This window comes from Abramis brama (genome assembly GCF_963993115.1).
Source record: "Abramis brama genome assembly, chromosome: 8".
Taxonomy (NCBI): domain Eukaryota; kingdom Metazoa; phylum Chordata; class Actinopteri; order Cypriniformes; family Leuciscidae; genus Abramis; species Abramis brama.
The window spans coordinates 4,435,836-4,451,614 of NC_139970.1; the positions used below are offsets into that span (position 1 = coordinate 4,435,836).

Sequence of the window (15,779 nt, forward strand, 5' to 3'; positions counted from 1 at the left end):
TTGTCTGGACCTGGACTTTTCCAGGGATTGCACTTTCTAAAAATCTGACTAACCTCCATTTCATTAATGTGAAAACCCACAGAAAAATTAGTATCAGGTGATACTGAAAACACTGGTATTGCATCACTAACTCCACTATCAAAGCGACAATAATATGAGTTAAGCTGATTCGCCATTTCCAGCTCCTCATATCCTTGAAGCACAGGGAATGATTTGCAGCTTCCCTTATGGGATATATTTGTCATATTCGTAATCCCCTGCCAAGCATATCGGGGATTACCTTGTGTCAAAGATGCCTCTATTTTTTGTTTATATGTGTCTTTATCTATTTGTATTTGTCTATTAATTTGCCTCTGAGTATCTCTCAGAGCAACCTCGTCCTGATTTATATATGCTTTCCTTTTCTTATTTATAAGGGTTTTCAGATTTTTTGACACCCATGGTTTATCATTTGGGTATACCTTAAAAGTCTTTGTGGAGATAACAGAGTCCATACAAAAATGTACATAATCAGTAACTGTTTCAACTTGTTCATTAATATCAGCTGTACTAAAAATCTCCCACTGGGTACATTCAAAACACCCCTGCAAAGTCATTATACTGTCATTGTCCCATACTTTAACAGGCTTTTCTTGAGGCTTCTCTCTTTCAAGTAACCTCTGGTAAACAGGCCGGAGATAGACCACACTGTGATCAGACGCTCCCAAAGGTGGAAGAACTGATGAAATATAGGCATTTTTAACAGTTCCATAACACATGTCCAGAGTTTTTTTCCTCCTTGTGGGAGAGTCAACATATTGATAATATGTGCTCAAACTCCTCTTAGCATTACAGTTATTAAAATCACCCATAATAAACTTGGGAGCGTCTGGAGAAATTGTCTCAAGTCTCTGAGATAAGTTGTAAATAATCTCTTGGGCTTTCTTAACATTTGCTTTAGGATGAATATATACCACAGTGATGAAAATTTTGGGAAACTCCCTTGGTAGATAGAACGGACGAAGAGAGACACATAGCAATTCAATGTCCGCAGTACACAGGCTCTCTCTAACCTTGACTGCGCGACACCAATCCTCCCGAACAAGAACACATACCCCACCTCCTCGAGTCTTCCTGGTGATGTCAGGATCTCTATCGGTCCTAAATGACGAGAAACCAACAGGTTCCACCTTGTTATTTGTTACGTTGCTGTCCAGCCACGTCTCGGTGATTGCCAGGACACTGGAATTCCGGTACTCGTGTAGGTAGCGCATATTAGCTGATAGTTCATCCATTTTTGCTCGCAAGGACCGCGCATTAATAAGAAGGGTAGTAGGCAAGCAAAGTTTGTTTTTCTCTTTCATTCGCTTCAATCGGCGACGGAGGCCTGCTCTGCATCCGCGTTTGCGCTTAATATGCGCTTTAGCGCCCTTCTCATTTATTTTAAGGTAATTCGGAATCTTATCCACTGCTGTAGGGCACTCCACTGAGACAGAGTTGCGAAGCAATAATAAAAACTCCCGGTCATATCGAATTTCGTTTGTGGAAACGCCACCAGCAGTGTAGTCAAAGTTCAATCCACAGGAAAAATAAATATTAAGAAACGTCATCAACAGTCCAATCAAACTCCATGCTGCGTAATCCATGATTAATATCCTCCAGAATTTGCCAAAGTTGGAGCAAGAAACGCCACGGGGCAGCCACGGAGCAGCGCCACCGGAAGAGATCTGTATAGTCAGAGGTCATGACCACTGCTACAGATATAAGCCAAACAAATTACTTTGTCGGATAGCAGCTTTGGTTTGGTCAAGCCATGGTTTCCCACGTACACTTAGCTAGAGTTACATTAAATTACTCAGCATTCAGTTGTCCTAAATAGAGATTCCCCTTTTTAGCCTTTACAGTCCAAGTAGGCTACACTTAAACCAGTGCCAAGTGTTAGCAGGAACTCGCTCCACTCAAAACTGGACTTTAGAACGTTACTAACCTGCCACAATCTACTTAAGTTAATAATTTCAGAGTAAGACAGAATAAATTCAAATGTAACAATTTATTAATAGTCAGGTAAACATTTATCATGCCAATAACACAATTAGAGGTCAATTCAGAAATAATACATAATTACTCAAAGAATAATTCTAAGAGTAATCAATTCAGTCTGACACACGCATTCACTAAGACGCCTGGTTTTTACCTGGTAGTAAGATGTGTTTTTGTACAGGTGTAAACGAAGTCTTAAACTTTTTGAGCTTTTCCATTTTCAACCATTTCTAGAGGTAGTTGAAATCGCATCAGATCGGATTGCTTTCGTAGTATAAACGCTCGTGGTCAGATGTGTTCAAACAGCCACTAAAGACTGCCTACTGACCTAATGCGTAAATATTATGGGAAGAGCGCTAGCCAGAACGGATTGAAACTTTTTTGGCTGAAGACCCAAGTTTGGTTTGAAGAGAAAAAAAAAAAAAAGTTACCAAGCACAATGTTCTCTCAACATCCCATGTTACTAACACACGCTCACAGCATTCGGCATCAACAGAGCAGAAAAGAAAGCTGCTGTTTGCGTGATTTTCCATTGTCTCTGGTAGTGTTCATATGTTAATTGCGCAAGCTTATTTTGTCCATTAGGTCAAGAGATTGAAAAATGCCAATACATTTACCCAACCATAGACCCTCCCCTCGAAGAAATCAGGACAGAAGTGGTTGAAAATGGACAAAGAGACAGATTAAAATACCAAATACAAGCTCCTCTTTCCATGTCAGCCCTGTGTGAATTAGTCCATGCTGAAGTATGGCCACACACATTCATGTGTGCAGTGCATCCGGCAAGTATTCACAGCGCTTCACTTTTTCCACATTTTGTTGTGTTACATCCTTATTCCTGAATGGATTAAATTAATTATTTTCCTCAAAATTCTACAAACAATACCCCATAATGACAACGTTAAAGAAGTTAGTTTGTTCTTTTTTATAAAAAATATCACATGTACACAAGTATTCAACGCCTTTTCCATGACACTCAAAATTGAGCTCAGGTGCATACTGTTTCCACTGATCATCCTTGAGATGTTTATACAATTCGATTGGAGTCCACCTGTGGTAAATTCAGTTGATTGGACATGATTTGGAAAGGCACACACACCTGTCAATATAAGGTCCCACAGTCAGCAGTGCATGTCAGAGCACAAACCAAGCCATGAAGTCCAAGGAATTGTCTATAGACCTCCGAGACAGGATTGTATCGAGGCACAGATCTAGGGAAGGGTACAGACAAATGTCTGCAGCATTGAAGGTCCCAATGAGCACAGTGGCCTCCATCATCCGTAAATGGAAGAAATTTGGAAGCACCAGGACTCTTCCTAGAGCCGTCCGCCCGGCCAAACTGAGCGATCGGGGGAGAAGGGTCTTAGTCAGAGAGGTGACCAAGAACCCAATGGTCACGCTGACTGAGCTCCAGCATTCCTCTGTGGAGAGAGGAGGACCTTCCAGAAGAACAACCATCTCTGCAGCTCTCCACCAATTAGAGCTGTATGGTAGAGTGGCCAAACGTCACTCATCAGTAAAAGGCACATGACAGCCCGCCTGGAGTTCACCAAAAGGCACCTGAAGGACTCTCAGACCATGAAAAACAAAGATTGAACTCTTTGGCCTGAATGGCAAGCGCCATGTCTGGAGGAAACCAGGCACCGCTCATCACCTGCCCAATACCATCCCTACAGTGAAGCATGGTGGTGGCAGCATCATGCTGTGGGGATGTTTTTCAGCGGCAGAAACTGGAAGACTAGTCAGGATCGAGGGAAAGTTGAATGCAGCAATGTACAAGGACATCCTTGATGAAAACCTGCTCCAGAGTGCTGTGGACCTCAGACTGTGAATGTCCTTGAGTGGCCCAGCCAGAGCCCAGACTTGAACCCGATTAAACATCTCTGGAAAGATTTGAAAATAGCTGTGCACCGACGCTCCTCATACAACCTGATGGAGCTTTATAGGTTCTGCAAAGAAGAATGGGAGAAACTGCCCAAAAATAGGTGTGCCAAGCTTGTAGCATCATACTCAAAAAGACTTGAGGCTGTAATTGGTGCCAAAGGTGCTTCAACAAAGTACTGAGCAAAGGATGTGAATACTTATGTAAATGTGATTTCTTTTTAATTTTTTATACACTTTCAAAGATTTCAAACAAATTTCTTTCACATTGTCATTATGGGGTATTGTTTGTGTAATTTTGAGGAAAATAAATGAATTTTAATCCATTTTGGAATAAGGCTGTAACATAACAAGATGTGGAAAAAGTGAAGCACTGTGAGTACTTTCCGGATGCACTCTACATGTCAAGAAAAAGAGGATGCTACAACTAAAATAACTGAACAAGGATAAATCACTTGTGATGAACATGGAGTCTTGTAGGAATGTCACATGATCAGACGAGGATCTGACATGAGCCACGTTTAAAAGGTAAGCCTAAAAATATACATCTATATAATTTTGGCCACATTCAACAGCGGTGTGAACGGATCTTTGATTTCACACAGATTTTCTGGTGCCATTTTAAACTGCTGGGCCATTTAAAACTCTTTCTACAAAGAGAACAAGAATATGGTCTCACACTTGCATGTCTTTTCATGTGTATCTGTAAGTGTGATAACATCGTTTTTTTATTACTCTGATCATAATTACATAGCTTTCCTCCAGAGGATTTGAAATTGCTCTCTTTGATTAAATTCTTAGCACTCTGAGAACCTTGTAATATATTTCCAGAATGAGTTTGCGAATGACATTTCAGGTCTCTATGATATGTGAAACACTTTTCACACTGAAGACACTTGTAAGGCTTCGCTCCAGTGTGAAGCCTAATATGAACCTCAAGGTTTCCTTTCAGTGCAAAACTCTTTCCACACTGTTGGCATGTGTAGGGCTTCTCTCCAGTGTGAACTCTCATGTGAACCTCAATGTTTGCTTTGTTTTTGCAAGTCTTTCCACAATGAAGGCACATGTGAGGCTTCTCTCCAATATGAATTTTTACATGATTTTTAAGATGTGTCCTGTCTGTGAAACTCTTTCCACAATGATGGCATATAAAACAGTTCTCTCTTGAGTGTATCCTCATGTGGTGATTAAGGGTTACAGTAAATCTGAAACTCTTTCCACACTGACCACATATGAACGGCTTCTCTCCAGTGTGAATTCTCATGTGGGCATTAAGGGTTGATTTATGTTTAAAACTCTTTTCACATTGAGGGCAGGTAAAAGGCTTCTCTCCAGTGTGAATTTTCATATGGCTTTTAAGGCTTGCTATTCGAATAAATCCATTTCCACATTGTTGGCAGGTGAAAGGCTTCTCTCCAGAGTGAATTCTCATGTGAACTTTAAGGCTTCCTTTTTGAGTGAAACTTTTTCCGCACTGTTGGCAGTTGAATGGACTCTCTCCAGTGTGAACTCTCAAGTGGACTGTCAGGTTTCCTTTTCGGTTGAACTTTTTTCCACATTGTTGGCAGATGAAAGGGTTTTCTCCAGTGTGAACTCTCATGTGGGCATTAAGACTTGGTTTTTGAGTGAAACACTTTCCACACTGTTGGCAAGTGAATGGCTTTTCTCCAGTGTGAATTCTCATGTGGACTTTAAGGTTTCTGTTTTGATTGAAAGTCTTTCCACACTGTTGGCATGTGAAATGACCTTTAGTCTTTTGAGCTTTTTTTTGTGATAAAGTCTTTTCAGTCTGTGAGCAACTGAAAGGTGGTTCTTCAGATGTGAAATCATGATGTTTCTTAATCTGGTATTTTTCTTCTTTTTCATTCAGTTCTTGATTCTCTTCCTTCAGTGCCTTCATGTCTAAGGTGAAAAAAAAGACAAATAACTCCAGTTTAGTGGCACAAGTAACAGACATCAAAACTTTTAGACAAGTAAAGCATCAACGCCAATGTGTATGCTAGATCCTACACGCATTTAGCTAGAATCAAAAACTGTTCCAAAAAACTGTAACTTTCAGGGTATACAGTGGGTAGAACAAGTATTTGATACACTGCCAATTTCGCAGGTTTTCCTACTTTCAAAGCATGTAGAGGTCTGTAATTTTTATCATAGGTACTCTTCAACTGTGAGAGACGGAATCTAAAACAAAAATTCAGAAAATCGCATTGTATGATTTTTAAATGATTAATTTGCCTTTTATTGCATGACATAAGTATTTGATCACCTACCAACCAGTAAGAATTCCGGCTCTCACAGACCTGTTCGTTTTTCTTTAAGAAGCCCTCCTGTTCTCCACTCATTACCTGCATTAACTGCACATGTTTGAACTCGTTACCTGTATAAAAGACACCTGTCCACACACTCAATAAAACAGACTCCAACCTCTCCACAGTGGCCAAGACCAGATAGCTGTGTAAGGACATCAGGGATAAAATTGAAGACCTGCACAATGCTGGGATGGGCTACAGGACAATAGGCAAGCAGCTTGGTGAGAAGGCAACAACTGTTGGTGCAATTATTAGAAAATGGAAGAAGTTCAAGATGACGGTCAATCTCCCTCGGTCTGGGGCACCATGCAAGATCTCACCTCGTGGGGCATCAATGATCATGAGGAAGGAGAGGGATCAGCCCAAAACTACACGGCAGGACCTGGTCAATGACCTGAAGAGAGCTGGGATCACAGTCTCAAAGAAAACCATTAGTAATACACTATGCCGTCATGGATTAAAATCCTGCAGCGCACACAAGGTCCCCCTGCTCAAGCCAGCGCATCTCCAGGCCCGTCTGAAGTTTGCCAATGACCATCTGGATGATCCAGAGGAGGAATGGGAGAAGGTCATGTGGTCTGATGAGACAGAAATAGAGCTTTTAAGTCTAAACTCCACTCGGAGGAAGAAGAAGGATGAGTACAACCCCAAGAGCAGCATCCCAACCGTGAAGCATGGAGGTGGAAACATCATTCTTTGGGGATGCTTTTCTGCAAAGGGGACAGGACGACTGCACCGTATTGAGGGGAGGATGGATGTATGTATCATGTATCGCGAGATCTTGGCCAACAACCTCCTTCCCTCAGTAAGAGCACTGAAGATGGGTCGTGGCTGGGTCTTCCAGCATGACAACGACCCGAAACACACAGCCAGGGCAACTAAGGAGTGGCTCCGTAAGAAGCATCTCAAGGTCCTGGAGTGGCCTAGCCAGGCTCCAGACCTGAACCCAATAGAAAATCTATGGAGGGAGCTGAAAGTCCGTATTGCCCAGCGACAGCCCCGAAACCTGAGGGATCTGGAGAAGGTCTGTATGGAGGAGTGGGCCAGAATCCCTGCTGCAGTGTGTGCAAACCTGGTCAAGAACTACAGGAAACGTATGATCTCTTTAATTGCAAACAAAGGTTTCTGTACCAAATTTTAAGATCTGCTTTTCTGATGTATCAAATACTTATGTCATGCAATAAAATGCAAATTAATTACTTAAAAATCATACAATGTGATTTTCTGGATTTTTGTTTTAGATTCCATCACTCACAGTTGAAGAGTACCTATGATAAAAATTATAGACTTCTACATGCTTTGAAAGTGGGAAAACCTGCAAAATCGGCAGTGTATGAAACACTTGTTCTCCCCACTGTATAAGGACAAATGCACTTGTCTCTCAGCTTCAGAAGTATTCGTACCCTTTTGATGAGGCTCCAGTGACAGCACAGAATATGCAAAACTCAATATTATTTAGAATTATAAAGCATTATTACAACAAATCAATGCTTATTTTGTCACATCTCAAAACTAACATTTTCAACATCATTGATCTTAAAAGGTTGTCCTTTTTTTGCTACTGGACATTTTATGTATACATATAAATTCTGAATTCACAATAGCTCAATAGGTGGTGATATGCACTAAGACAAGCATTAGTATATTTATTGTCTTAATATATGAGACTACTACCACCATGAAGACACCTCATTAACCCTCTAAGACCCGCGCCGGCGCTCCCGTTTGCGTGTGTCTGTTTAAGAGCCCATAGAAACTGAAACCAAATGGCTAGCTCAATAATTCTTTTTGCATACAAAACCAGAAATGTAACATGTTCAGATCAAGCCTCCAACATGCTCCTGTTGCGTTGTTTTCACCCTCTAATGAGTCTGTACAAATTGCGTAATATGCGTTTACAAAAAAAAACACAAAAATGCATTGCGCGTCTTTGCACACATGTTCTGTAGATCTGCGATTGATAGTTACATCTTCCGATGCTCATTGACGTATCACATTCTGTGCACTATGACCCCAGGAGTTGTCACGTTGTGACGTCACAAGCTGCGTCATTTGACCATGCGTTTGACTCCCATTTGCTGTACCGGTATGTTTCTTTCTTTTTGTTACTGTCTTTTTATCATTGCTTCATTTTATCATTTATTTCTCCTTTACACACTCACAAATACACGTTTACAAATGCAAGCACATTCACACGTACACATGCGCGCGCACGTAACGTTATGTCTAGTCTAAACGAAAGTACATGGACGCGGATGTTTTGGCAATACTAATTGCGTCCGATGACGATGAACTCTCCGTCTGCTCATCGGCTCCAGATTCCGTTTCAAGGACGAAACCGACTTTCTTGAAGGAAATAGATCCATCCCAGGAAGAAAGCCAGGTGTGCAGCCAAAGAAAGAAATGACGTGCAATGCATTTTTGTGTTTTTTTGTTTGTTTGTTTGTTTTTGTTTGGTATTTGTAAACGCATATTACGCAATTTGTACAGACTCATTAAATGAGTGTATCTTAAAAACTAATTTATGTAAACAGTTCAAATCAATTCTGTATAGTTTTAAATTGTTTTATGCACGTTTTTCACATTGACAAGTTTGAGGTTGACATTTATCAAATTTCTGTATTGAATAAAATATGTAGAAAAAAATATTAAAAATTGTTTTTCTTTTTGTTTATTGCACTTTTTAGATATTTATCTAGTTACTATTGATTTATTACAAAAATAGCCTTCAAATTGGGAAAGTAAGGATTATTTTGATGTATGGCATATGAAAATGCTCAAAAGAATGACAGCACAGCATGTAAAAATACAAAGATATACTCTGGCAGAACTGTTCTATGGTAGGTCATAAAGGGTTAAACACAAGTATGGAGTGCCACAGGGCTCAGTACTAGGTTCTTTGCTTTTTAGGTTTTATTATTTCTTTTTCTCTGCCAATGATATAATTCCTCACAACCTGAAGAAACTGCAAAACTCTCCAAACTATCAGAGTGTATTAAGTCTTAGGAACAAGCAATATATGCAAGCAGATGCATATGTAAAATAACGCGATCCTCAACATTAAACAGCATATAAATTAGGGCACAAGTACTCAAATACTCGGACATGATAGCAATGATTGATCATGAAAACGATGATTGCCCTGACTTTTAAAAAATACATTTGTCTAATTTTCTGATTGGAAATTGTGGCATTTTGAGGTTATGAAATACAGTTAGTGCCAGATGTGCAGTGCCGATCTGTCATATACATAACATTATAATGAGAACATCAGAACGGTAAAGTTTATGTGCACAGATGTAAGTTGTAAGATTACTTCTGTGTTGTCTATATCTGATTAATCTCATATAGGACACGTCTGGTTGAGTATATAGACCTTATGTAGCTCCGCCCCTTTTCAGCACTGCGCTCATTGTCTTTTGTCTTCCGGTCTGTATTTTCACAGCGATCTTGCGTATTTATGAATGAACGGCTCGTTTTAAAATCTTCCCGGTCTACTGACATTTGTTAAGACATCTGGTTTAAACATTACAATCCTCATGATAACTTTCATTAACTTTACATTAAGTAAATCCACTTCAAAAGCTAATTACTCCTGGACAGCAATGCCATAAAGATATACAGAGACCGCAAAAACGAAAGTTCAAAGACAATATTTTAAAGATGGCTGCGCCCTCATTTCTCTGGAGCATAAGGTCTATACACCAGCTATGAAAGCACTGCGGTTTAGCAACTACAGTTTATTCACTCTTCAGTTTCACCTTAACTGCAATACCCAACATTATTGACTATAGGTTATTTGAGAGGTCATACTATTTTTAGACAGGCTATTTCTTTTTCAAAACGATATTGATAATGCAGCAGTGTTATTTTGTTCTCATTTTTTTTTTAACAGTATACCTAAGTTTTATTTAAACTTGTTTCTTGTTATGGCTTTGAAAATGCGCAGTGATGATTGTAATCACAAAAAATGTAATTATGTTCAAGATGTGTAGTGCCAATCTTTCATATACATATCATTATAATGAGAACAAGATTGTAATAGAATGTTGTAAATTATTTTTGCTTTTTTGCCCGAGTATCAGCGTTGTTGTTAAGGGAAGAGCGAATCCACAACGGGAAGCAAATCCACGATGGTATGCGAAGTTCACATGCGCATTCGCGTCCTTTTGTGCATATGTAAGTTGTAATAAGTACATCTGATTAATCTAATATAGGATGCGTTTGGTTGAGTTTATTAACCCTCTAGCAAATCGCTGCAGGGTGTTGTGTATTCAGTTTCAGATCAAATGCAATGCCCGATATTACTGACTGGGTTAATTGAGATAGTCAATATCTTTTTTTCTTTTTTTAACATTGATGCATCATAATTAGTGCTGCACGATTAATCATATTGCAATCGCAATGTCAAGCCTACGCGAATATATGACACAAAATGCTGCGATTTTATATTAAATAAACTAATTAGCGCTGTTAACGCAATTAACGCAGCATCTGTTAATTTTTGGCATCCTTTGGCTAGTGTTACATGATCCCGCTCTTATTCATGCAAATGCTTTTAAACCATTCATGCGCGATAAGACAAAAAAGAAGGCGCTGTCAGTGAATGTCCTCCTGACACACACACACGCGCCAGTATCAAGTTCTCTTTCGCTGTAGAACGAACAACACACATGTATGCCAAAATGAACGCGCTGCCTGTGAATGTCCTGACTGTGACACACAGAAAGACTCGCGCTAATATCGTGCGTGCGCACAAAACAGCATGCCAGAATACAGTTCTCTTTCGAGCTTGAACAAACAATAACACACACAATTATGCCAAAATGTCTTTTTGTCGAGTGTCTTCATAACATAAGAGTAGTCTTATGATGAACGTGAAGAGTTGTGACTCGTGAGAGAATGAGGCGCGTGTGAGATCCGCGTCTCTGACAGCAGCGGCTGGTCTTAAAGGGACAGTACACAGTAGCCACTAATTATATCTGAACAAAGGGAACAGAGAAAAACACTCACTGCTCTTGACTAAATAACTTTTTTCTTTAGGCAGATTATCACTAATCTGTGTGTAAATTTATTTTCCTTGAGAACCAAGCAAGTTGACTCATGAAACCATTTGTTTATTATATCGCATATCGCAATATTGACCTCAATTATCGCAATATGACATTTTCCCCAAATCGTGCAGCCCTAATCATAATCTAGCATTGTTATTTTTTCCAGTCTTATGTTCATGTTTTCATGTCTTGTTTTTATTTGTATTAACATTTTTCTAATTGCTCTTACGTCCTAGGACATACAATTGTTGTTTGTAGCTATTGTCTGCCTGTGTCTCTTTTATTATGTTTGTTCTTCCTCTGCTCGTGACAGGGCTGATTGCGTTCAGGTGTCTGAACTGATCCCTGATTGTCGGCATGTCCTGACTGGAGAAGAGTTGTTGAAGAGAGCCTGGAAGATACAGCTTTACAGCAATGGTTATAAGTCAAGAGCAACATCGACTAAGATACTGTATCAGACACATTTCCTACCATTCGAAGTTTTTTTCATTTTTTAAAATATTGCAAGAGAAATACAATTTGATGCTTGTCTGTCTCACTCCGTGGCAGTGAGAAGGCATGTGATAGAGCAAGCGTGTGGCAATCAGTGATTATAATGGGTTCTCTTGTTGTTTTGGACCAATAGGGGTGATTTCTTATTAAAGCAATATGATTGATGAGGGAGAGCAATCCAGTTTCTCTGGAAAACAGACAATCATACTCTACTAAAACTATTTACTGTTATGTAACATTTAGTAGTATTGTTTTCATTATCAAAATGTGTCAAATACACAACACAATAATAAGTTGTTTTTAAAATGTTTTAAATAAGAAAAAACTATTTGATATATTTGAATTATCCAAGGGATATTTGTTATGTGCAAATGATGAAGGCAATTACACTTAAATGGGCTTATAACGTTTAGACAAGCGCTTTATATGTCCCACCCACATTTGGTTTTATCTGAATACAGATAGAGATACAAATAATTCTGCTATTTCTACTGTATAGATGCAAATATTTGCTTCACTGCACACCCCTCGATATATATCTTTTATACTATATTTTTAAAGTGTAACGACCTCTTAACTGTCAAAAGATCAAGGAAAATTTTAATTCTCAGTTCATGACCCATTCATTTATTTTTGTGGTAATTAGAAACATGCCTCTTAAGTGGTTCCTTGCTATCTTCATACTAAATGCAACTTTTAGTAGATTATATTATGTTTATTTTTTTGCCATGTAATGTCACGCTCTCCATTTTTTTCTTGTTGTGTATTGTGTCCCAGACCCAGAGAGTTACTTCAGGAATTAGTTCTGCAAGTGACTTCCTCTGTTTAATTCGCAGCCTCTTCTTGTCTATAAATCTGGCAGCAACCTTACCCCTTCTTTCTTCTCTGTCTCTCTCGTTGTTCAGTAAATCTGTTTCCAGTTGTGGAGATATGATTGCTTCAACACAGAGTACTTATGGGTATTTTACACACACATATACTATAGACTCTCTCTGTAATTTGTTGATGCTCCTGGTAATTTGCCTATTTTACTGTTTAACAGTTGTGTTATTTGTTCATGTTCAATGGCACAGTAGGGTGTATATTAGTTCTTCTGTTAAGTGCAAGCTAAAAGCATTATTTTAGACGGTTTAATTAAACTTTTTATTATTTATTATTATTGCATCCTTAAAATTGAGTTTACAAAAATGTGTATGACAATATACACTTCTTTCGAAAGTTTATGGTAATTACGCTTTTTGATGATTTTGAAAGAATTATTAAAAAAAAAACTGTTTTCTATTTTAATTCATTTTAGAATGTAATTTATTCCTCTGATGGCAAAGCTGCATTTTCAACATCATTATTCCATCATTATTATTGAACGTCTAAAGTAAGCTATCAAAATAAAGTGTTATATACCAATATAACACTTTTATATTAGTGTATCTTGATTTATAGTTTCTTACCCCATTGGCATTTTTGTTTTTAAGCATAAACCTCACAAAATGTTGTTACTTATTCATAAAACAAGCAACAAGCAACAATTTCTTTCAGTTATTTTCTTGCCTAATTAAAATTGTAAATAGATAAATATGTTAACCGATAGCTCTTTAGAATCGAAAGCTGATAACCAATATATTGCCTGATAAATCTAAATCCAAAATTGTATATACTTTGAGAGCCTGATAACAAAAAACAAAAGGCTCACTATAAAAGCAATGTCCCGAACATGTGTTGTGCGCTCTTCCCATAAAAACGAGCTGAAACACAGCAACTAAACACAAAGAATTTACAACTTATTAACCTAACCTCCGAAAACACAGGCGAACAAAGAATTCACATTTTACAGTCGTGTTTATTATAATGTTATGAAGCCTGTATGACGGATTTGCGCTGCACATCTTGCACTTTACCGTACTTTTCTTTTCAGTGATTCCAATCATATTTCAAGCAATTCAAAACCATCATGGCGAACAGCGCACATCTGAAGTGTCTCAGCTGAAGGAGATAATACATTATTTATCAGCTTTAATTTTCTTGTGCTATAAGGATCAAATGAGTTCAGCTTTGAGAATGAAACTAACCTGTTTGTTCCTCAGTTTCTTCATGTTTCACGCTGAACACTTCTTCAATCTTTATGTCTTCACTCTCCTGTTTAATCAACGCCATCTTTATAATAGTGTCATGTGGATCTCAGATGTTTCTCCAGGAGTTTTCCTGTGGGTTTGGACAAAGTCATGTTTAATTAGAGAATAATTAAGTTTAGTAGAGAATAAAAAACTTTAGTAGTTTGTAGTCAGAGAACTGGAAAGGGAGTCAGTCAGATTGATAGTTAATGGCCGGATTAAGCAAAAATAACTGAATGACTAGTGGTACAAATTAATTAATTCATAACATTTGATTTTGGTTTGTTAAAGTTATAATTGTTCATGTCTGTGTTCTCGTTACAGTTGTCGAGCGCTTCAAAATAGTGAATCATTTTGCGAAACAATCGGTTCAACTGTCTCGGAGTTTGTTTCAAAAATATCCGTTTCCCCCATTAATACTGTCAGAGACCGAGTTTATGATAAACTGATTAACGATTCATGAAGCGAAACGAGACGCAACTTTTCTGTTATTCATGCGCGGACGCGCTTTACTGACAAAGTACCTACCGCTCATTAATGTTAGACAAAGCATTACAATGGTACAATAACAGCTTCGTTTTATGGTACTGTTTTACATTACTGTAAACACTATAAAATAAACAGAACAGTTTGTATCTAATTAGACACTTTCAATGTGTGAAAACACAAACCTTTCTTCAGGCGAATCACAGCAGGCGCAGAGGCGCGGCGCAGCTTTATGACGTCATGTCGCCAGACCAAAATAAAGGTTCGTAAAATCCGTGTCTAAAATCCCAAAAGTGCATAGAAATGTACATACAAATAGTAAAATAGATGTCAGAGGAATTCAGAGTTTATTTATCAGTTTCAGAGTTTACTGCCTAATGAAAGAATGTGAGATTCTTTCTAAAAGGCAAAACTGTAATGTTTGGGTACAGAAACCATATACACAGTAAAATTTCGGAACTTATTTTGACGAGTTAAAGTATTGTAAAAACATTTTTGTCATGGCTTATTGATGATATTTTTACAATAAATTTCTATGCACTTTTGGGATTTTAGACACAGCAGCGGGGACTTTTACTTTGGTCTGGCGATTTGACATCATGAAGTTGCGCCGCGCTCCTGCGCCTGTTGTGATTCGGCTGAGAAAAGGTTGGGGTTTTAACATTTAAAGTGTCTAATTCGATACAAACCGTTCTGTCTATTTTATAGTTTTTACAATAACAGTAAAAAGAATAAGCTGTTATTGAACGTGACATTGTAGTAAAGAGCTCGGTGCTGCTGTTCAGTGCAACAGTGTAACTGCAACGAGATCACAAACATGAATAATGAAAACTTTAATATATGTTATACATTAATTAATTTGTACCACTAGTTTTCAGGAATTTTTTTTTTTTTTTTTTTTTGCCTAATCATACAATTAACTTTCAATCTGACTGACTTCCTTTCCAGTTCTCTGACTAAGTTACAAACTAAAGTTTACTAAAGTTTAAAGGTACTAAAGTTTGACTTTATTTTTCTTAATTATTCTCTTCTTAAACATTATAAATTGTCCAAACACACAGAAAAACTCCTGGAGAAACATCTGAGATCCACGTGACACTATTATGAAGATGGCATTTATTAAAGTGGAGAGTGAAGACATAAAGATTGAAGAAGTGTTCAGCGTGAAACATGAAGAAACTGAGGAACAAACAGGTTAGTTTCATTCTCAAAGCTGAACTCATTTGATCCCTATAGCCACAGGCGTAACTCTCGGTAAGCAGGGTTGCTTACGGGCCCGGACCAATCTCAGAGCTGCCAACTCTCCCGCATTCACCGCGAGACTCACGCGATTGACACTTCTCACACGTGCTCACGCCACACTAGTGGCGGATGCAGAACATGACAGATGGGTGGGCCTGGATTAAGTCGAGGTGGGCCTGAATCTATGG

At 38.3% G+C, this 15,779-nt stretch overlaps 1 protein-coding gene across 1 annotated transcript; it reads right to left on the bottom strand.

Annotated features, from left to right (window-relative positions):
* Positions 1-2,014: 2,014 nt before the first annotated feature.
* LOC311088765 (uncharacterized protein) lies at positions 2,015-14,589 on the bottom strand. The gene is made up of 3 exons (XM_084123047.1): positions 14,535-14,589; positions 13,822-13,954; positions 2,015-5,802 (listed from the first exon to the last, which is right to left on the bottom strand). Exons 2-3 carry the CDS (start codon positions 13,904-13,906, stop codon positions 4,469-4,471), a joined length of 1,419 nt encoding a protein of 472 aa, XP_083979173.1. The 5' UTR covers positions 13,907-13,954; positions 14,535-14,589; the 3' UTR covers positions 2,015-4,468.
* Between the last annotated feature and the right edge of the window lie 1,190 nt (positions 14,590-15,779).